The sequence below is a fragment of the Salvelinus sp. IW2-2015 genome, linkage group LG31 (assembly GCF_002910315.2).
Source record: "Salvelinus sp. IW2-2015 linkage group LG31, ASM291031v2, whole genome shotgun sequence".
Lineage (NCBI taxonomy): Eukaryota > Metazoa > Chordata > Actinopteri > Salmoniformes > Salmonidae > Salvelinus > Salvelinus sp. IW2-2015.
In genome coordinates, this window is record NC_036870.1 from 12,835,634 (window position 1) to 12,857,335 (window position 21,702).

Sequence of the window (21,702 nt, forward strand, 5' to 3'; positions counted from 1 at the left end):
TCTCAGTTCAACGGACCCCAGGTTTAGCTGACTCCTGACTTCAATTAGCTTTTGGAGTCATTAGCCTAGGGGTTCACATACATTTCCAACCTACACTGTGAATGCTTAAATGATCTATTCAATATAGATAAGAAAATGTAAATAATGTGTGTGTTATTAATTTCAGCACACTGTGTCAATTGTTGTGACTTAGATGAAGAGTTTATGGTAATTCCAGAAGGGTTCACATATTATTCTTGCACTGTGCATACATCTGGAATAACTGAATGAAGACATGTGCATAGTGTGAATATCAAATGAAAACATGATATATTCCACTCACTGGATCATATGCTCATTGTACAATTTATATGACTATGTATAGTTCCCAGAAAAACAACACTTACTGTTGTAAGATTTCTGTGTATGTGAGATATTTTTGTGAGATAAATCCATTAATACTTTATTTAAATGTGACGATAGTCGAATAAAATAGAAATATGATGGTAATACTATATGTTGAAAATTACTACTATACATATTTAAGGCAGAATCAATGTCCTCTGTCTGGTACCAATTTGAAATCCTATTTCATGTTCATATTTATATACAGTACCAGTCAAAAGTTTGGACACACCTACTCATTCAAGAGTTTTTTCTTTACTTTTATAATTTTTCTACATTGTAGAATAAGGTCGGGTGATTGTGGAGGCCAGGTCATCTGATGCAGCACTCCATCACTCTCCTTCTTGGTCAATAGCCATTACACAGCCTGGAGGTGTGTTGGGTCATCGTCTGTTGAAAAACAAATGATAGTCCTACTTAGCCAAACCAGATGGGATGATGTATTGTTGCAGAATGCTGTGGTAGCCATTCTGGTTAAGTGTGCCTTGAATTCTAAATAAATCACAGACAGTGTCACCAAGAAAAGCACCCCCAACCATCACACCTCCTTCTCCATGCTTCACGTGAGAACCACACATGAGGAGAGCATCTGTTCACCTACTCTGCGTTCACAAAGACACGGCGGTTTGGAACCAAACATTTCAAATTTGGACTCATCACCAAAGGAAGATTTCCACCGTCTAATGTCCATTGCTCATGTTTCTTGGCCCAAGGAAGTCTCTTCTTATTATTGGTGTCCTTCAGTAGGGTGTTCTTTACAGCAATTCGACCATGAGGCCTGATTCACGCAGTCTCCATCTGAACAGTTGATGTTGAGATGTGTGTTACTTGAACTCTGTGAGCATTTATTTTGGCTGCAATTTCGAGGCTGGTAACTCTAATGAACTTATCCTCTGCAGCAGAGGTAATTCTGGGTCTTCCTTTCCTGTGGCGGTCCTCATGAGAGCCAGTTTCATCATACCTCTTGATGGTTTTTGCGACTGCACTTGAAGAAACTTTCAAAGTTCTTGAAATGTTCCTCATTGACTGACCTTCTTGTCTTAAAGTAATGATGGACTGCCGTTTTCTTTGCTATATGAGCTGTTCTTGCCATATGATGAACTTGGTCTTTCACCGAATAGGCTATCTTCTGTATACCACCACTACTTGTACAACACAAACTGATTGGCTCAAACGCATTAAGAAGGAAATTCCACAAATTAACTTTTAACAAGGCACACCTGTTAATTGAAATGCATTCCAGGTGACTACCTCATGAAGCTGGTTGAGAGAATGCCAAGAGTGTGCAAAGCTGTAATCAATGCAACAGGGTGGCTACTTTGAAGAATCTCAAATATTAAATATATTTTAATTGTGTGTAGATTGCTGAGACTTTTTTTAGATGTAATTAAAATCTGTATGTTAAAAAAAGTGGGAAAAAGTCAAGGGGTCTGAATACTTTCCGAAGGCACTGTATATACCGAGTGTACAAAACATTAAGGAAACCTGCTCTTTCTGTGACTTAGACTGACCATGTGAATCCAGGTYCTATGATACTTTATCACCTGTTAAATCCACTTCAATCAGTGTTGATGAAGGGGAGGAGACAGGATAAAGAAGGATGTTTAAGTCATGAGACAATTGAGACATGTATTGCGTATTAGTATCATTCAGAGGGTGAATGGGCAAGACAAAAGATTTAAGTGCCTTTGAACGGGGTACAGTAGTTCGTGACAGGCGCACCAGATTGATTGTGTCAAGTACTGGGTTTTTCACGCTAAACAGTTTCCTGTGTGTATCAAGAATGGTCCACCACCCAAAGGACATCCATCCAACGGCAGGCCAGTGGTCGAATATGGTAATTGATGAAAGAGGACAAAGGAGGCTGACACGAATTGTGCAGAGCAACAGACGGGCTACAGTCCAGTACAACAATGGTGRCCAAAGACCCATAAAAGAATGCACAACTCGTCGAGTATGGCAGCCGATGATGTTACAGAGATCCACTTCTTTCAGCTAAAAAACAAGAAACTGCAGTAGTAGTGGGCTGAGGAATGAAAACACTGGAGAAGTGGAAAAACTGCTGTTTCACTCTGATGGGAGGACGAGGATATGGAGAAAACCACATGAATACATGCATCCATCATGCCGCTTGTCAACATAAGGCTGGTGGTGGTGTGATGGTGTGGGGTGTGTTTTCATGGCACACATTGGGCCCCTTGATAAAAGTGGAGCAATGTTTTAATGCCTCACTATATCTGAACGTCAATGCCAAGCAGGTGCATCCCTTCATGGCAGCAGTGTATCCATCTGCAATCTATTTTTTAAGCAGGATAATGCCCCATGCCACAAAGCTAGGATTGTCCAGGAATGGCTCCATGAACGTGACACTGAATTCATCTTACTGCAGTGGTCTGCCCAGTCACCAGATCTCAATCAGGTTGAGTTTCTGTGGGATGAGTTGGAACGAGCTATTCGGATTAGGGATCCACTACCAGCCGACTTGACACAACTCTGTGAAGCATTGGAGTCAACATGAGCCAGCATCCGTGTGMAACGCTTTCGATCACCTTGTAGAGTCCATGCCCCGACGAATTGAGGTAATTGTGATGGAAAAGGGGGTGCAACTCAATTTTAGAAAAGTGATCCTAATGTTTTTTATACACTCCGTATAGTTCCACACGGGCACCGTGGCCAGGCCACAGGATGTCGGAGGACACCAGGTTCGGCATGAGGCACAGGGTAAAGTTGGGGCGTCGGGACGAGCGGAGCAGAATAACAACCAGGACAACTATGTTACCAGGGAGGACCAGTGCACAGCACAACACAGCCCCAGGCTCAAAATCAGCTGGCCCTAATCCGGGGTGGTGGTGTCCAAGCTGGAGGTGTTGGAGGAGTTGAGGTTCTCCACGGTCGGTGAAATAATAAGATAAGAGATCTAAGAGCTYTCWGGAAGACAGTAGACTTTAGACATCTAATTCTTTGTTTCTCGTTTTTTTGCAGGTGCTTGGCACCCCAAAATAGATACAGTTAAAACAGTCTGTACACTGCTTGACATCCTCTCAAGTTTCTTCTCTTCTCTTACCATAGCAATGATATGGGTTAACTGCCTCTGGTCAACTTTCTTTCAATGAGGTGTGTGTGRGTGACAGAGAGAGAGAGAGATTTGTTTGGTGTCTAACCATAAACAGTTAGATGCATCCTATTTTGTCATTCAGGCTACGGCCAACCCGATTCTCACAAATAGATATTWTAAAATGTAGCACACGACACCGAGACCCCCCCAAGAGGTGCACGTTTTGGTTTTTGCACTAACAGCTGAGTCAAATTATGAAAGCTTGATGATGAGTTGATTATTTGAATCAACTGTGTAGTGCTAGGGCAAAAACCAAAACATGCAACCCTTGGTGTCCTGAGGACCAAATTTGGGAAACACTGACATAGGCAAAACTTCTACTGCAGATGTCTCTAGGGGCCAGCCTCTCAGTTTTTAAAAAGTATTTTACCCCCATAGAAAAATCTAAAATGTTCAGTGATTTTAACTATGTGTAAAAAGTTGATTCAAACTTTTGAAGGATAAATGGATGAGTAACGGATTCTTCATGCATTTAATCCATCTGTCTGTGAATGTATGGACATGCTACGATGCTCCCATCTAGTGGTAAGATAAGGGTGATAAGGGTAGAAGAACATTTCAAACATGCCACTTGGCACACACTGGTTGAATCAACGTTGTTTACATGTAATMTCAATGAAATTATGTTTAACCAACGTGGAATAGACATTGATTTGACATTTGTGCCCAGTGGGATGATTGCACTTTTAATTTCCTCCCTGCCACAGATTCTAGCACAAATCTARCATGACTGCTATCTTATGTTATCTTAATTTGGAAGKTATTGACAARAACTGMWSAWTTGRATAAAYCACATTTATTTGTAGATASACATAGAGAGTTCTCATATATAGCCTWCCTGCATTCACCTTCATCACTTCATTGACCATTCCTTCTTCTATCCCTCTATATTTCTGTCCTTTATTTCATGTTTGAATTAGTTTCACTGTCCAAATATTATCTTTTGTCAGTTAAAACCTCAACCCTCTACTGTAACTGTCACCATCTCAAACAGCCAGTTCGTTCATTCCAACCAGAATTCACAGTCCTTTATAAACTTGATCAGATCCACAGACGACTATACAATGTGGGCGGGTGGGTCTGTCAATACTAGTCACAGTCAATCGAGACCAGTGGAGCCTCCTCAGAGGAGGAAGGGGAGGACCATACTCCTCAGTGAATTTCTTTAAAATAAAATTATAAAGCATAAAAAAATTGTTCCTTTTAAGATAAAGCTATACTTCACCAAATAATTGATTAAAACACTATTTTGTAAAGAAGGTCTACAGTAGCCCCAACAACACTCTGTAGGGTAACACCATGTTGTAGCCAGAGGACAGCTATCTTCCGTCCTCTTCTGGGTATATTGACTTCATTACAAAACATAGGAGGCTCATGGTTCTCACCCTCCTCCATAGACTTACACAGCTACTATGGCAACTTCTAGAAGACGTCCTCCAACCTATCAGAACTCTTGCAGCATGAACTGACATGTTGTCCACGCAGTCATAGGATCAGAGAATGAATCTAGTAGTGAAAGCACAAGCTACAGCTAGCTAGCACTGCAGTGACTCAAAGAGAGAGAAAGACAGTAGTTGAACAGTTTTGAACAAAATAATTTCTTCCAAAATGAAAGAGAAGGAAGAGAGAAGTAAGTGTCACTTACTTAGCTAACAAATGCAGTGAACGTTAGCTAGTTTAGCCAACTGAAACACCCTGCTCAAACTGAGGGGTGCTATGTTAGCTAGCTGGCTATGACTTTCCAACACAACACGGGAACTCTACCAAGTCAAGGTAAGCGTTTTGGTTTTACTCATTTGTAACTGCTTACTGACTGTACACTGTAACGTTACTGCATGATTGTAGTGGGTTTACTAATGCCTTAGGTCTATTAGCTATGCTGACTATGAGGTGACTTTAGCTAATATGGTGTAGGCTGTGTGTAGCGGTTTGGCTTGGAATGTTTTTTTTCGCCTGGTCAGATACAGCAGATGTGTTGTGCATTGAAGTCCACAAGAGAAGGGAAGAGGTGAGATGAGGAGAGCACATAGATGCGAGAAGGAATACAACATGGCTGCTATGAAAGTGAACTGTGTTTAGGCGTGATCAGGGATGTATTCATTCCACCGATTCTGTTGAAAAACATTTCTTAAAAACAGAAGCAAATGGAACAAAACACCTACCTGAATTTGTCCAATAGAAACTCGTTGGACGAATGATTACACCCTCAATCAGCTAGATGCAGGCAAGAGGGTGCAAGGCGTTATTGAAGGTCACTGTATGTCACCTCAAATTTGACTCTCGACCTGTATGCACCTACGTTGTAAACTGTCATTCATAGGCTAGGTTGTAGCAACCTCATGATGGGTATAGGGACAATTTGAGTATCATATAATAGCCTAAACCTATCACTGTTACATTGACAGTCATCCAATTTGAGGTAATAACGCCATGCTCATGAAAAACAAATTGTCCTCCCTCATCTTAAACGMCACTGACCGCCACTGATCGAGACCCATCTATTCAGATGGTATGCAGGGTGCGGAATCGTTCCAGGCTAACAATGCAGAAGACATAAAAGAGAAAATGGGCGCGTTCGAGTGGATCACTTTTGTCAAGTCGATGACCACGGTTGGTCAGAACCTTCCAAACTGTATTGCATTATGGTGATAGGAATTGTCTGACTTGTGACTTGCACCTACATAATGACTGCATGAACTTTACAAAAATCATGTGATTGAAGGTAATGAAGTTTTGACTGTAGTCGACTACGAGTTTCTGCAGTTCCTCCTCATCATTGGAAACTTGCAGCCATCACCTGCATTGTGTGAGGCTCTATTGTCAACCAATCATTAGGGTGTTTTTGTTTGACCCATGTGAATGTGACTAAAGACATGACTGAAACAGCTTTGCCACAATTCATGCATACAGCGGCTATGTACTGTACAAATGAATGTGATATTTGAGTCCCTCTCTCACCAATTGATTGTTCAATGTACCCACACCTTTTTAGTTTGAGTGTGTGATATGGGGGTTGGAGACATGCTTATTTCCACATTATGTGACACACGGGCTCCGATGCTGAAAGAGTAGCAGTCCTCATCTTGGAGACCCTTCTGGGTTTTGTGGTCCCGTTCTCTGTGCTGGTCACATCCTACTGCTGAGGGTGCTGTTCTGCTAGACAGCCGAGTCAGTACTCGACATCCATCCATGTCTGAGAACGTCAGGAGATGACATGGAAACCGGCCACTAGGGGCAACAGTGAGCACTGTTACCTTGAAGTTGGTTTCAGTTTTCATAGGGCATTGTAGATGGGGATGGCAGATGGGTGTAAGCATCTGCCTCTGATTCCAAAGGTTGCAAGTTCGAATCTAGCGAATAAATGTTGTTTTTTATATTTTTGTTTTAAGCCTATCCCAAAACCCTTACCTTAACCGTTCTGAGTTTATGCCTAACCTTAACACGTTTTTGGCTTGGTTTTCAGAGCAGCCATAGAGACCCACAATTTTTGGGGTTGCTGATGTTGAGGTAGAATTTGGGGTGAGCCGTTGTAACTTCTCAAGGCATATGTTCTGTGTTGAACTGGGATTTTATGCCTTGCCTAGACTCCTAGATGTCTGCACCCTAACACAAGGCCATTGTGTTCTGGAACTGTTGCGTTCAGAAAATAACTGTTGCGTAACAATATGATTGTGTTATCACCTCCCACTATATAAGGGACATGTGCCGTGGCTGAGATCTTTGTGGGCTATACTCGGCCTTGTCTCAGGATGATAAGTTTGTGTTTGAAGATATCCCTCTAGTGGTGTGGGGGCTGTGCTTTGGCAAAGTGGGTGGGGTTATATCCTGCCTGTTTGGCCCTGTCCGGGGGTATCATCGGATGGGGCCACAGTGTCTCGAGACCCCTCCTGTCTCAGCCTCCAGTATTTATGCTGCAGTAGTTTATGTGTCGGGGGGCTAGGGTCAGTTTGTTATATCTGGAGTATTTCTCCTGTCTTATCCGGTGTCCTGTGTTAAGTATGCTCTCTCTAATTCTATCTTCTCTTTCGGAGGACCTGAGCCCTAGGACCATGCCTCAGGACTACCTGGCATGATGACTCCTTGCTGTCCCCAGTCCACCTGGCAGTGCTGCTGCTCCAGTTTCAACTGTTCTGCCTGCGGCTATGGAACCCTGACCTGTTCACTGTGATTACTATTATTTGACCATGCTGGTCATTTATGAACATTTGAACATCTTGGCCATGTTCTGTTATAATCTCCACCCGGCACAGCCAGAAGAGGACTGGCCACCCCTCATAGCTTGGTTCCTCTCTAGGTTTCTTCCTAGGTTTTGGCCTTTCTAGGGAGTTTTTCCTAGACACCGTGCTTCTACACCTGCATTGCTTGCTGTTTGGGGTTTTAGGCTGGGTTTCTGTACAGCACTTTGATATATCAGCTGATGTAAGAAGGGCTATATAAATACATTTGATTTGATTTGATTCGATGAGAGCGACCTGACTTTTTGATCCGTTTCGCTCGGCTTGGACCCAGACATCCCTCGGCTTGGACCCAAAACATAAGAGACCTTATTCAAAAAGCTCTGTGAAGGACTGTCTGTTTTGTGAAAGATCTCTTATCCTCCTCATCCTCAATTTGGCAGAACTATTTGAGTCTGACCGGTTAACATTGATCAATGGGAGCACAGCAGTGTCTCCAATAGTAGGGATTGGTTACCTATTAACATGTGAAATATACTGTTGCACCTGTACATTAGCAGGAATTGGATAGCCTGCAAGTAGGAATTGGATAGCCTACAGCAGGAATTGGATAGCCTGCAAGTAGGAATTGGATAGCCTACAGCAGGAATTGGATAGCCTGCAAGTAGGAATTGTATAGCCTAAAAGTCAGATTTGTGTAGCCTACAACTAAATAAGTATTATAATATATATAATCGGTTTGAAAACACGAGAGAGAGTTACCAAGTCGTATGTGTGTGTATAATGGGTTACTAGAGATTTGTTGCAATAATACGGGACTTAGAAAGCAATTTTGAAATCATGGGTCATAAACCTACTACGTGTACCGCTGAAGGTATTGATCCAGTGGGGAAAATACAACTTGCACACCCACATGTACAGTACCAGTCAAAAGTTTGGACACACCAACTCATTCCAGGGTTTTTCTTAATTTTTTACTATTTTCTACATTGTATAATAATAGGGAAGACATCAYAACTATGAAATAACACATATGGAATCATGTAGTAACCAAAAAAGTGTTAAACAAATCAAAATATATTTTATATTTGAGATTCTTCAAAGTAGCCACCCTGTGCCTTGATGACAGCTTTGCACACTCTTAGCATTCTCTCAACCAGCTTCATGAGGTAGTCACCTGGAATGCATTTCAGTTAACAGTTGTGCCTTGTTAAAAGTTAATTTGTGGAATTTGTGGAATTTCTTTCCTTCTTAATGCGTTTGACCAATCAAATGTGTTGTGACAAGGTAGGGGTGGTATACAGAAAAATATGAATTTTTGGTAAAAGACCAAGTCCATATTACTGCAAGAACAACTCAAATATGCAAAGAGAAACGACAGTCCATCATTACTTTAAGTCATGAAGTTAGTAAATCCGGAAAATTTTCAGAAATTTGAACGTTTCTTCAAGTGCAGTCACAAAAACCATCAAGCGCTATGATGAAACTGGCTATCATAAGGACCGCCACAGGAATGGAAACCCAGAGTTACCTCTGCTGCAGAGGATAAGTTCATTAGAGTAACCAGCTTCAGAAATTGCAGACCAAATAAATGCTTCACAAAGTTCAAGCAACAGATACATCTCAACATCAACTGTTCAGATGAGACTGCGTGAATCAGGCCTTCATGGGCGAATTGCTGCAAAGYAACCACTACTAAAGGACACCAATAAGAAGAMACTTGCTTGGGCCAAGAAACACGAGCAATGGACATTAGACAGTTGGAAGTCTGTTCTTTGGTCTGATGAGTCCAAATTTGAGATGTTTGGTTCCAACTGCTGTGTCATTGTGAGACGCAGAGTAGGTGAACGAATGATCTCCGCATGTATGTTTCCCACCGTGAAGCATGGAGGAGGTGGTGTGATAGTGTGGGGGTGGTTTGCTGGTGACACTGTCTGTGATTTATTTAGAATTCAAGGCACACTTAACCAGCATGGCTACAACAACATTCTGCAGCGATACGCCATCCCATCTGGTTTGCGCATCCTATCATTTGTTTTCCAACAGGACAATGACCCAACACACCTCCAGGCTGTGTAAGGACTATTTGACCAAGGAGAGTGATGGAGTGCTGCATCAGATATATTTTGATTTGTTTAACACTTTTTTGGTCACTACATTATTCCTTATGTGTTATTTCATAGTTTTGATGTCTTCACTATTGTTCTACAATGTAGAGAATAGTAAAAATAAAGAAAAACCCTTGAATGAGTAGGTGTGTGCAAACTTTTGACTGGTGCTGTAGCTGTAATGTAGTTCCACTTACTGAGGAAGTAGGTTAAGTATACACATTGTGATTCTTGAGTTGATAACGTATTCCCAACGACATGTTAGTGTGGAATGTTCCATTTCTCAACAGTAAAGGCAGGGTTATGTTATTGTAGACAGAAAGGTTATACTTACATTGACTTTCCCCCAACTGGAGACCGGTTCCATTTGCTATATTACACAAATAACCTGGGGGAGAGTAAGCCATGGTGACGGGTTGCTTGGGCAGAGAAGTGGGATTATTAAAATCAAATCTTCTGATATAAAACACCTTGTCCTCTACCCAATCAAACTCTGTGTCTGTAAGATTTACTGCTTTGGTCCATATCAATATTTCATAAGATCCGAGGGGTATAGCTAGTAATGGCATAGTCTCAGCACTGTCTGGTAACAATCCACAAACCCAACCATCTGATACATTCTGTAGTACAGAGACATTACTAGCTAATTGTAAGAAAGTGTTTGACCCAGGGGAAACCCATAATGTTCATGTCCTCTGCTTTCCACCAGACACTGGGAGGCAAATTCGCCTTTCAGCAGGACAATAACCGAAAATAAAAGGTCAAATATACATTGGAGTTTCTTATAAAGACGACATTCAATGTTCCTGAGTGGCCTAGTTAAATATTCTACTTAAATAGGCTTGAAAATCTATGGCAAGACTTGAAAATGGCTGTCTAGCAATGATAAATAATAAATTTAACAGAGCTTGAAGAATTAAAAAAAAATTGAATGTGCAAATATTGTACAATCCAGGTGTGCAAAGCTCTTAGAGACTTACCCAGAAAGACTCACAGCTGTAATCACTGCCAAAGGTGATTCTAACACGTATTGACTCAGAGGGTTGAATACTTATGTATTTCTTTTAACACATGTTAGAATTAGAAATCCATTTTAATCCCAACGTATAACACAACAAAATGTGGAAAAAGTCAAGGGGTGTGAATACTTTGTGAAAGCACTGCAGAAGCAGCAATTCTACTGTTCAGCTTCATTTACCTTCTCCTGGGACTGACAACCACTGTTGAGGGACATAAACCACTGTGTAGGCGGGTCAAACTAGTCCTCATTTAAGATATAGTTGTTATAATGTGTGTGGTTTATGATTTTTGTATTCTCAAATGTGATATACAGCAGGCCTACCTTTGGAAACCGCTGACTTCATTTATCTGTGTGTGTGCGCGTGCGCGGTGCGTGTATTTGCATAAAATACATAGCATAGCTGTCCTGCCTCATTGCTCCACATACTTTTAAAACCCCAGTGTTGATCAGTGACTGTTAACTCCTTTCAGAGCCACTAACACGCAGCACAATGATGATGTCACTGATTCTACTGCTGGGGACACTGGGGCTCCTTGTTCAGGGTGAGAGACACTTCGACCAACTTTGATTCAGGATTTGGCTGATTTCGCTTCAGAATTAAACTTAATTTGTGAATATTGAAGATAARAATAAAAACAAATCATCTGGTTCTGCCTGAAGTTTCATGATAGAATGTGGAAGATTATCAATGTCTATTTGTTGTGATAACCTTATTAATCATTCCTTCTTCACTTTTGTTTTATCTTTCAGAATCATCAGCAGATATAATTCTGACTCAGTCTCCTAAATCTCAGTCTGTTAGTCCAGGAGAGACTGTCTCTATCAGCTGTACAGCCAGTTCAAGTACTGGTAATAGTCTCCAGTGGTACCTGCAGAAACCTGGAGAAGCTCCTAAACTCCTGGTTTATTCTGGTACAGCCCGTCAGTCTGGGATTCCAGGTCGTTTCAGTGGGAGTGGATCTGGTAGTTCATTAACTCATTACACTCTGACCATCAGTGGAGTCCAGGCTGAAGATGCAGCAGATTACTACTGTCAGCAGGGTGCCAGTTATCCATTCACACAGTGTTAGATCGTCGTACAAAAACCTTAAACTAAAGAGGAACTGCTCTGACTCAACAGCTGCAGAGCTACAGAGTCTCCTGTATTCTAAAGTATTCTAAACACCAATTCTTCACAATATGACTCTACAATACAATAATGTAGCTTATTGGCTAGACTTGTCTATAGACTATGATACTGTCCATACAGTGTCTCTCAATATATTCTGAAAAAATCTTTGTAAACATACTGGGACCAGTAATYATACAGAACTGTAGAAAATGCTTTCTTTCAAAGGACATGTTGAACAAAATTCAGAAAAGGTTTATATATATATTTTTTTAATATATWTTTTTTCTTATTATAAGGAGCACCCGTTTCAGTACACAACAGAATGAATGTGGAACCTGTCCAAACCCATCTTCCAAAATATTCATGCCCTGCTCAACTTCTATACCCCCCAACTCTGAAAGTGAATACAGTCATATCGATTCCATTCAAGAAGTACCACTTTGATATCATTATTCTACATATATGTCACAAATAAATGTAGTTTACATACTGTATACTGTATACACAGAGGGTTCTAAATGGAACCAAAAAAGGTTCATCCAACGGGGACAGTTGAAGATTAATTTTGGAAAACTTTTTTTTAAGTGTAAAGTCTGCTTCCCCAGCCCATGTTCAGTTCTTTAGTCAGACACACAACTGCCACAGTCTTGAAAGTTTTGACTGAGCGATTGTGAACTCTGGTTGGGTTGAAACTCAGATTTACATGGGCAGGATGACCGCAACACTCCCAGAATAGAGCAGTACCATGGCCAGATGTTCACCTGTTCCCAGAGAGTTCCACTGAGTTTTGAGCACATGGCTTCAGTATGGTAACATCCAGAGCCGTATATTTAGAGAGTTAGCAGAAACCTCAATGTCTAACTCTCTAAATAAATGGCTCTGGTAACATCACAAAGACCAATGATTTTACAGCACATGGCTTCAGTAGTAGTACCATGATAAAAGAACAGTGAGTTTAGAGCACATGGCTTCAGTATTAGTACCATGATAAAGACCAGGGAGTTTAGAGCACATGGCTTCAGTATTAGTACCATGATAAAGACCAGGGAGTTTAGAGCACATGCTTCAGTATTAGTACCATGATAAAGACCAGGGAGTTATTTAGAGCACATGGCTTCAGTATTAGTACCATGATAAAGACCAGGGAGTTTAGAGCACATGGCTTCAGTATTAGTACCATGATAAGACAGGGAGTTTAGAGCACATGGCTTCAGTATTAGTACCATGATAAAGACCAGGGAGTTTAGAGCACATGCTTCATTATTAGTACCATGATAAAGACCAGGGAGTTTAGAGCACATGGCTTCATTATTAGTACCATGATAAAGACCAGGGAGTTTAGAGCACATGGCTTCATTATTAGTTACCATGATAAAGACCAGGGAGTTTAGAGCACATGGCTTCATTATTAGTACCATGATAAAGACCAGTGAGTTTAGAGCACATGGCTCATTATTAGTACCATGATAAAGACCAGGGAGTTTAGAGCACATGGCTTCATTATTAGTACCATGATAAAGACCAGTGAGTGGATAAAAACCGCAGACCCCGGATGCATTTATGCTTTCTGTAACCTAGCTCCAAAACATCTATCACTGACAAAGACATTGGCATTGATGTTCACAATGTTTTTCGGTCAGATCGCAAATCTAAGGGTGTGGTGTTGCTGTATGCATAAAATACATGTTTTTATCAACCATTCTGACTTCTGTTACCGAACCCAAGCAATTTGAATATCTGTCTTTGAATATAAATCTCTGCGCATCCTTGAATCCTGTAATTATAGACCCCCATCTGTTATTGCTGGCTCTCTGGATTGTTTTTTAAAAATTATTATCACAGAATGTCAAATTTGAACTTGTGCTTATGGGTAACCTGAACCTAGATTTGCTGACAACCAACTCTGATCAACTCAATAATCTATGTAATACCTACACTCTTACTCAGATTGTAAACAATGTAATAAGGTTGAATGCAAAGTGTCCTCTAAAATCCTCTTTGATCYATCTTATTTTAACTAACACTCCACATCGTTTTAATGCTTCTGGTGTTTTTGCAAATCATATAAGTGATTACTTGCCAAGTTAAATAAAGGTCAAAAATCAAATAAAACAATTTTTTAAATTACTGCGCTGTGGCCTGTGTAAGGGATGGTAAAATTCCTAAACAACATTATCTCCACGTATCACCATGAAAAGAAAATGGAAGCAGTTTGATACTCAGAGCTTGTTACATTATGTTTTTAACATTGCCTAGGAATTGAGTTGAATTCCTCCCTGATGTTGAATTAGCTTTTCTTTACTTCCATAAAGCCTTCCAGGATGTGTGCAACAAGCATGCCCCTTTCAAACAATACAGAATTAAGGGCAGAGACAACTCTTGGTTCTCAAATGAACTAGCTGAAATCATAAGGATTGCTATGTAGGCTAAAGCAAGAAGGTCTGACTCAGTTGATTGTATGGCTTTTAAATGCCTTCAGATTCAGGGTGTGCCTATAACCTGAAAGCAGACCACTACCTCAAATCTACTGCTGATAATCAGAATAATCCTTCAAAAAAGGTTAAGAGTGCCCAAAAAATGCACAGCTCTCTAAACAACGGATGGTTGACTAACAGGTGGTAACTGAGAGAACCTCTATTCTGAACTCTTTTAATCAACATTTTCTTGATGCAGGCAGATTATTTGATAGGGTTAAKGATCAACATGAGCCCCTGTGAAATTACCTGACACTCCCAAGCACTGTCTCAGAGGTGCGTAGAACCCTGAAAGCAATTGATTGAAAAAAAAGAAAATCCCCTGGCCCTGATAATCTAGACCCCCTACAATTAGCTGCTCCCCTCATRTAACATGCATCTTGAACCTCACTCTAGAATGTAATGAAATCTCCAGATTGTGAGAAATCATCATTTGTCCTACTTCTTTTGAAATGATGTGATCCCACTTTACTGAATAACTATCGGSCCATATCTAAATTGTCTATTCGGGCAAAGGTATTGGAGTCCCTAGTCAATAAGCAGCTTAAGGCCTATCTCCAGGAAAACAATGTTTTGAGTGGTGTGCAATCAGGTTTCAGGTCTGGCCACAGCACTGTCACAGCACATTTMAAGGTTTTGAATGATGTTCACTGTGCCCTGGATAGGAAGCTGCATTGCGTATTTGTATTCATACACTTGTCAAAGGCGTTTGACACTGTGGACCATACTGTCTTGGTGCAGAGATTTAKGTGTGTTGGGATTACTGGTCATGCTCTTGAGTGGTCTGTGCTACCTGTCAAATCAAACCCAGTGTGTTAAGGKAGATGGTTGTAAGTCAGACACTGTAGAGTTGTGCTCGGGTGTGCCTCAAGGATCAATTTGAGGTCCTCTGTTGTTTATTATCTATATCAACAACACTGGGAGACATATTGAGACAGCTGATGTACATTTTTATGTGGATGATGCTGTTCTCTAGTCAAGTGGCAGCAGTTTGACTTTGGCTTTTGAAAAAGATCAAACAGCTTTAAACATCAACAGAATCTGTACAATTTGTTGGCCAGGCACATGTAACCTTTATTGATCTAGGTAAGTCAGTTAAGAACAGATTCTTATTTACAATAATGGCCTACCCCAGGCCAAACCCGGACGSCGCTGGACCAATTGTGCGCCGCCCTATGGYACTCCCAATCATGGCCAGATGTGATATAGCCTGGATTAGAACCAGGGACTGTAGTGATACATCTTGCAATGAGATGCAGTGCCTTAGACCGCTGCGCCACTCGGGAGCTCTTGAGAGAGAGTCCTTCCCCTGCCGCAGCTCCACACTGGAGGGGGGCAGGACTGTCAGGATTGGGCGAACGTCACCTAGAAGACAGGTTTTTAGATATTCAGCAAATGTATTAAATATTAAAAACAGAAATAGCTTGCTTACATAAGTATTCAGACCGTTTGCTATGAGACTCGAAATTGAGCTCAGGTGCATTCTGTTTCCATTGATCATCCTTGAGATGTTTCTACAARTTGYTTGGAGTCCCCCTGTGGTGAATTTAAATGATTGGACATGATTTGGAAAGGTACACACCTGTCTATATAAAGTCTTACAGTTGACAGTTCATGTCAGAGCAAAAACCAAGCCATGAGGTTGAAGGAATTGTCCGTAGAGCTCCGAGACAGGACTGTGTCGAGGCACAGATCTGGGGAAAGGTACCCATAAAATTATGCAGCATTGAAGGTCCCCAAGAACACAGTGGCCTCCATCATTCTTAAATGGACAAAGTTTTGAAACACCAACACTCTTCCTTGAGCTGGCCACCCTGCCAAACTGAGCAATCAGGGGAGAAGGACCTTCCTCAAGGAGGTYACCAAGAACACGATGGTCACTCTGACAGAGCTCCAGAGTTCCTCTGTGGAGATAGGACAACCATCTCCGCAGCACTCCACCAATCAGGCCTTTATGGTAGAGTGGCCAGACGGAAGCCACTCCTCAGTAAAAAGCACATGACATCTAAAGGACTCTCAGACCATGAGAAACAAGATTCTCTGGTCTGATGAAACCAAGATTGAACTCTTTAGCCTGAATGCCAAGCGTCACGTCTGGAAGAAACCTGGCACCATCCCTACGGAGAAGCATGATTGTGGCAGCATCATGCAGTGGGGATCTTTTTCAGTGCCAGGGACTGGAAGACAAGTCAGGATCGAGGGGAAGATGAACGGAACAAAGTACAGAGAGATCCTTGATGAAAACCTGCTCCAGAGCACTRAGGACCTCAGACTGGGGACGAAGGTTCACCTTCCAAGAGGACAACGACCCTAAGCACACAGCCAAGTCAATGCAGGGGTGGCTTCGGGACAAGTATCTGAATGTCCTTGTGTGACCCAGACAGAGCCCGGACTTGAACCCAATCAAACATCTCTGGAGAGACCTGAAAATAACTGTGCAGCGATYCTCCCCATCCAACCTGACAGCGCTTGAGAGGATCTGAAGAGAAGAATGGGAGAAACTCCCCAAATACAGGTGTGCCAAGCTTGTAGTGACATACCCAAGAAGACTCYAGGCTGTAATCGCTGCCAAAGGTGCTTCAACAAAGTACTGAGTAAAGTGTCTGAATACTTACGTAAATGTGATGTTTTTTTGTGTTTTTTTTATACATTTGCAAAAATGTATAAAAACAGTTTTTGCTTTTTCAGTAGTGCGTAGATTGATGATAAAAAAAAACAATTTAATACATTTTTGAATAAGGCTGTAACACAACAAAATGTGGAAAAAGTCAAGGGGTCTAAATACTTTCCGAATGCACTGTACTTCCAAGATCCAGCCTAGTGCCTCCACCAAAAGTATACCACAGTSATACAATGTCATTCAGCGGCCGTACAAAAACAACCTCTCACTGTAGAGACAGCTCTAGCTCTTTGAAAAGATACATTTAGCCAAACCACTCTGAGTTCAACAATAACCGTGTTTGAAATGAACGCACCGTTTGATATATTACATCTTTAATATACATTTGATTTTTAAGTGTACTATTCTAAAGGTAAATAAAGGCAACKCAAATTCTCCAAAAATAAATGGAGCCTACATTTCGACTTTCTATTTGAGGGAGTTGTAATACCGTTAAGAAAATGAATTGTGACGTTGATATCAGAGGTCAAGATCTAGAACTGAATACTTACTGCCAACACTCAGTTTGGTCCCTCCACCGAAAGTCAACCACAGTGATAAAGTCTGATTGACTGGCTGCACAAGAACCTCCAGACAGACAGAGGGGAATGGTAACAGAGACATGGAACTGATACCCCCTACTGGTACACTCTGGAACTCCAGAAGATTGGACACATTCACATTCCCCATTGAACTATCAACAGTATGAAACAGTTAATATAGCAAATCATATTGTGTCATATAATCATACTATTTCATTATGGGGACCATAGCACATATAGTAACATCAGTTAAGACTTGGATAGATCAACTCATCAACTAGAGCTTAATACAGCAATGAGGGAATGTGTTAGCATAAATGCGTTTTTGCAAATAACTTTCAGACAACACATGGAAGTGGATTAAAMAACTTTTCTTAATGACAGTGTCATGCTTTGCCCAGGACAAATATTTCCATAGAGAGACATTTTGCATTGGCAGCACATGCTTTATCGTTCTGGGAGTGTTTACAGCCCTGTGAGTTGAACACTTCATGACTGAGAGCTGTCCATCCTGACCACAGAAACCCACGACAACAACGTCTTTGACCACCATCTTTCATGTGTTGTCTAAAAATCGTAACAAAAAACATATGTATACAGACAAGATGTATCTCTTTATGCAGAAAACGTCATAAGGACGTGGATTCCCTCCTTGAAGTATCACATGTAAGCTCCTGTTGATGATTTGATTTGCTCAAGTGAGTTGGAACTGATATTCATTGAATCGATATCGTTCCAAAATAAAATACAATATGTGACAGATATCAACATAGCACTTTCGTAATGTTGAAAGTTCAACAGCAAACATGAATGTGTCCAGTCTACTGGAGTTTCATACCAGCAGAGGGCATCAGTTGTAAAGCAGCATTCGGTGAGCTGTTATTGTTGAGATCTGACTGGTTTGGCTAAATGTAGCTTTTCAAAGAGCGAGAGTCGTGTCTCTATAGTGTTAGGGGGTTTTACGGCTGCTGAATGAGATTGTATCACTGTGTTACACTTTTGGTGGAGGCACCAGACTGGATGTTGGAAGTAAGATCATCCACATCTTATTTCTAATTGGATCATTTGTTCTGACCATTTTGACACTTTCAACCTTTTGGAATATCGATCATGAAGGTGTTCTTTCTAATTTTCTTGTTGATTGAAKGAGTTTCTGCGTTTGCAGATGCATCTATGATCTCGCAAGACAAGGGAAAAAATGCATTCTATAGTTTTTGGTTATACATGATTTCATATGTGTTATTTCATAGTTTTGATGTCTTCCTTATAATTCTACAATGTAGAAAATATTACAAATAAATAAAAACTCTGGAATGAGTAGGTGTTTCCAAACTTTTGACTGGTACTGTGTATATATATTTATACAGTTGAAGTCGGAAGTTTACATACACCTTAGCCAAATACATTTAATCTCAGMTTTTTTTWATCCTTGTAAAAATTCCCTGTCGTAGGTCAGTTAGTATCACCACTTTGTTTTAAGAATGTGAAATGACAGAATGATAGTAGGGATTGATTTCAGCTTTCATTTCTTTCATCACATTCCCAGTGGGTCAGAAGTTACAATACACTCAATTAGTATTTGGTAGCATTGCCTTTAAATTGTTTAACTTGGGTCAAACGTTTCTGGTAGCCTTCCACAAGCGTCCATAATAAGTTGGGTGAATTTTGGCCCATTCCTCCTGACAGAGCTGGTGTAACTGAGTCAGGTTTGTTGGCCCCCTTGCTCGCAAATGCTTTTTCAGTTCTGCCCACACATTTTCTATAGGATTGAGGTCAGGGCTTTGTGATGGCCACTCCAATACCTTGACTTTGTTGTCCTTAAGCCATTTTGCCACAACTTTGGAAGTATGCTTGGGGTCATTGTCCGTTTGGAAGACCCATTTGCGACCAAGCTTGAACTTCCTGACTGATGTCTTGAGATGTTGCTTCAATATATCCACATAATGTTCCTTCCTCGTGATACGATCTATTTTGTGAACTGCACCAGTCCCTCCTGCAGCAAAGCACCCCCACAACATAATGCTGCCACCCTCGTGCCTCACGGTTGGGATGGTGTTCTTCGGCTTGCAAGCATCCCCCTTTTTCCTCCAAACATAACGATGGTCTTCATGGCCATTATGGCCATTTATGTTTCATCAGATCAGAGAACATTTCTCCAAAAGGTACGAACTTTGTTCCCATGTTCAGTTGCAAACCGTAGTCTGGCTTTTAATGGCAGTTTTGGAGCAGTGGCTTCTTCCTTGCTGAGCAGCCTTTCAGGTTATATCAATATAGGACTTGTTTRACTGTGGAWATAGATACTTTTGTACCTGTTTCCTCCAGCATCTTCACAAGGTCCTTTGCTGTTGTTCTGGGATTGATTTGCACTTCTCGCACCAAAGTACGTTCATCTCTAGGACAGAACGCATCTCCTTCCTGAGCAGTATGACGGCTGCATGGTCCCATGGTGTTTATACATGCGTACTATTGTTTGTACAGATGAACGTGGTACTTTCAGGCGTTTGGAAATTGCTCCTAAGGATGAACCAGACTTGTGGAGGTCTACAAAAAAGATATTTGCTCAAAATCTGAAATATTGGCTAATTTCTTTAGATTTTCTCATGATGTCAAGCAAAGAGGCACTGAGTTTGAAGGTAGGCCTTGAAATACATCCACAGGTACACCTCCAATTGACTCAAATGATGTCAATTAGCCTATCTAAACTCATGAAATCATTATCTGGAATTTTTCGAGCTGTTTAAAGGCACAGTCAACTTAGTGTATGTAAACTTCTGACCCACTGGAATTGTGATACAGTGAATTATTTGTGAAATAATCTGTCTGTAAACAATTGTTGGAAAAATTATTTGTGTGATGCACAAAGTAGATGTACTAACCAACTTGCAAAAACTACAGTTTGTTAACAAGACATTTGTGGAGTGGTTGAAAAACTAGTTTTAATGACTCCAACCTAAGTGTWTGTAAACTTCCAACTTCAACTGTGTGTGTGTGTGTATATATATATATATATGAACTCAGCAAAAAAAGAAATATCCCTTTTTCAGGACCCTGTCTTTCAAAGATAATTTGTAAAAATCCAAATAACTTCASAGATCTTCATTGTAAAGAGTCTAACACTGTTTCCCATGCTTGTTCAATGYACCATAAACAATTAATGAACATGCACCTATGGAACGGTCATTAAGACACTAACAGCTTACAGACGGTAGGCAATTAAAGGTCACAGTTATGAAAACTAAGGACACTAAAGAGGCCTTTCAACTGACTCTGAAAAACACCAAAAGAAAGATGCCCAGGGTCCCTGCTCATCTGCATGAACATGCKTTAGGCATGCTGCAAGGAGGCATGAGGACTGCAGATGTGGCCAGGGCAATAAATTGCAATGCTCGTACTGTGAGACGCCTAAGACAGCGCTACAGCGAGACAGGATGGACAGCTGATTGTCCTCGCAGTGGCAGACCACGTGTAACAACACCTGCACAGGATTGGTACATCCGAACATCACATCTGCGGGATAGGTACAGAATGGCAACAACAACTACCAGAGTTACACCAGGAATGCACAATCCCTCCATCAGCGCTCAGACTGTCCGCAATAGGCTGAGAGAGGCTGGACTGAAGGCTTGTAGGCCTGTTGTAATGCAGGTCCTCACCAGACATCACCGGCAGCAACGTCACCTATGGGCACAAATCCACCATCACTGGACCAGACAGAACTGGCAAAAATTGCTCTTCACTGACGAGTAGCGGTTTTGTCTCACCAGGGGTGAGGGTCGGATTCGCGTTTATCGTTGAAGGAATAAGCGTTACACCGAGGCCTGTACTATGGAGCGGGATCGATTTGGAGGTGGAGGGTCCGTCATGGTCTGGGGCGGTGTGTCACAGCATCATCAGACTGAGCTTGTTGTCATTGCAGGCAATCTCAATGCTTTGAGTTACAGGGAAGACATCCTCCTCCCTCACGTGTACCCTTCCTGCAGGCTCATCCTGACATGACCCTCCAGCATGACATGCCACCAGCCATGCTGCTCATTCTGTGCGTGATTTCCTGCAAGACAGGAATGTCAGTATTCTGCCATGGTCAGCGAAGAGCCCGGATCTCAATCCCATTGA

General features: G+C 41.3%; 1 protein-coding gene and 1 gene segment (V, D, J or C); one reads left to right on the top strand and one right to left on the bottom strand.

Moving 5' to 3' along the window:
• Positions 1–12,089, top strand: part of LOC111955500 (immunoglobulin kappa variable 6D-21-like) — a 37,889-nt gene extending 25,800 nt beyond the window's left edge. Inside the window, 2 exon segments of the V gene segment in view lie at positions 11,274–11,345; positions 11,554–12,089. Of these exon segments, the coding sequence occupies positions 11,274–11,345; positions 11,554–11,873 (392 nt within the window).
• Positions 1–21,702, bottom strand: part of LOC111956180 (teashirt homolog 1-like) — a 445,767-nt gene that overhangs the window by 199,137 nt on the left and 224,928 nt on the right. The gene's annotated exons all lie outside the window — the stretch shown is intronic.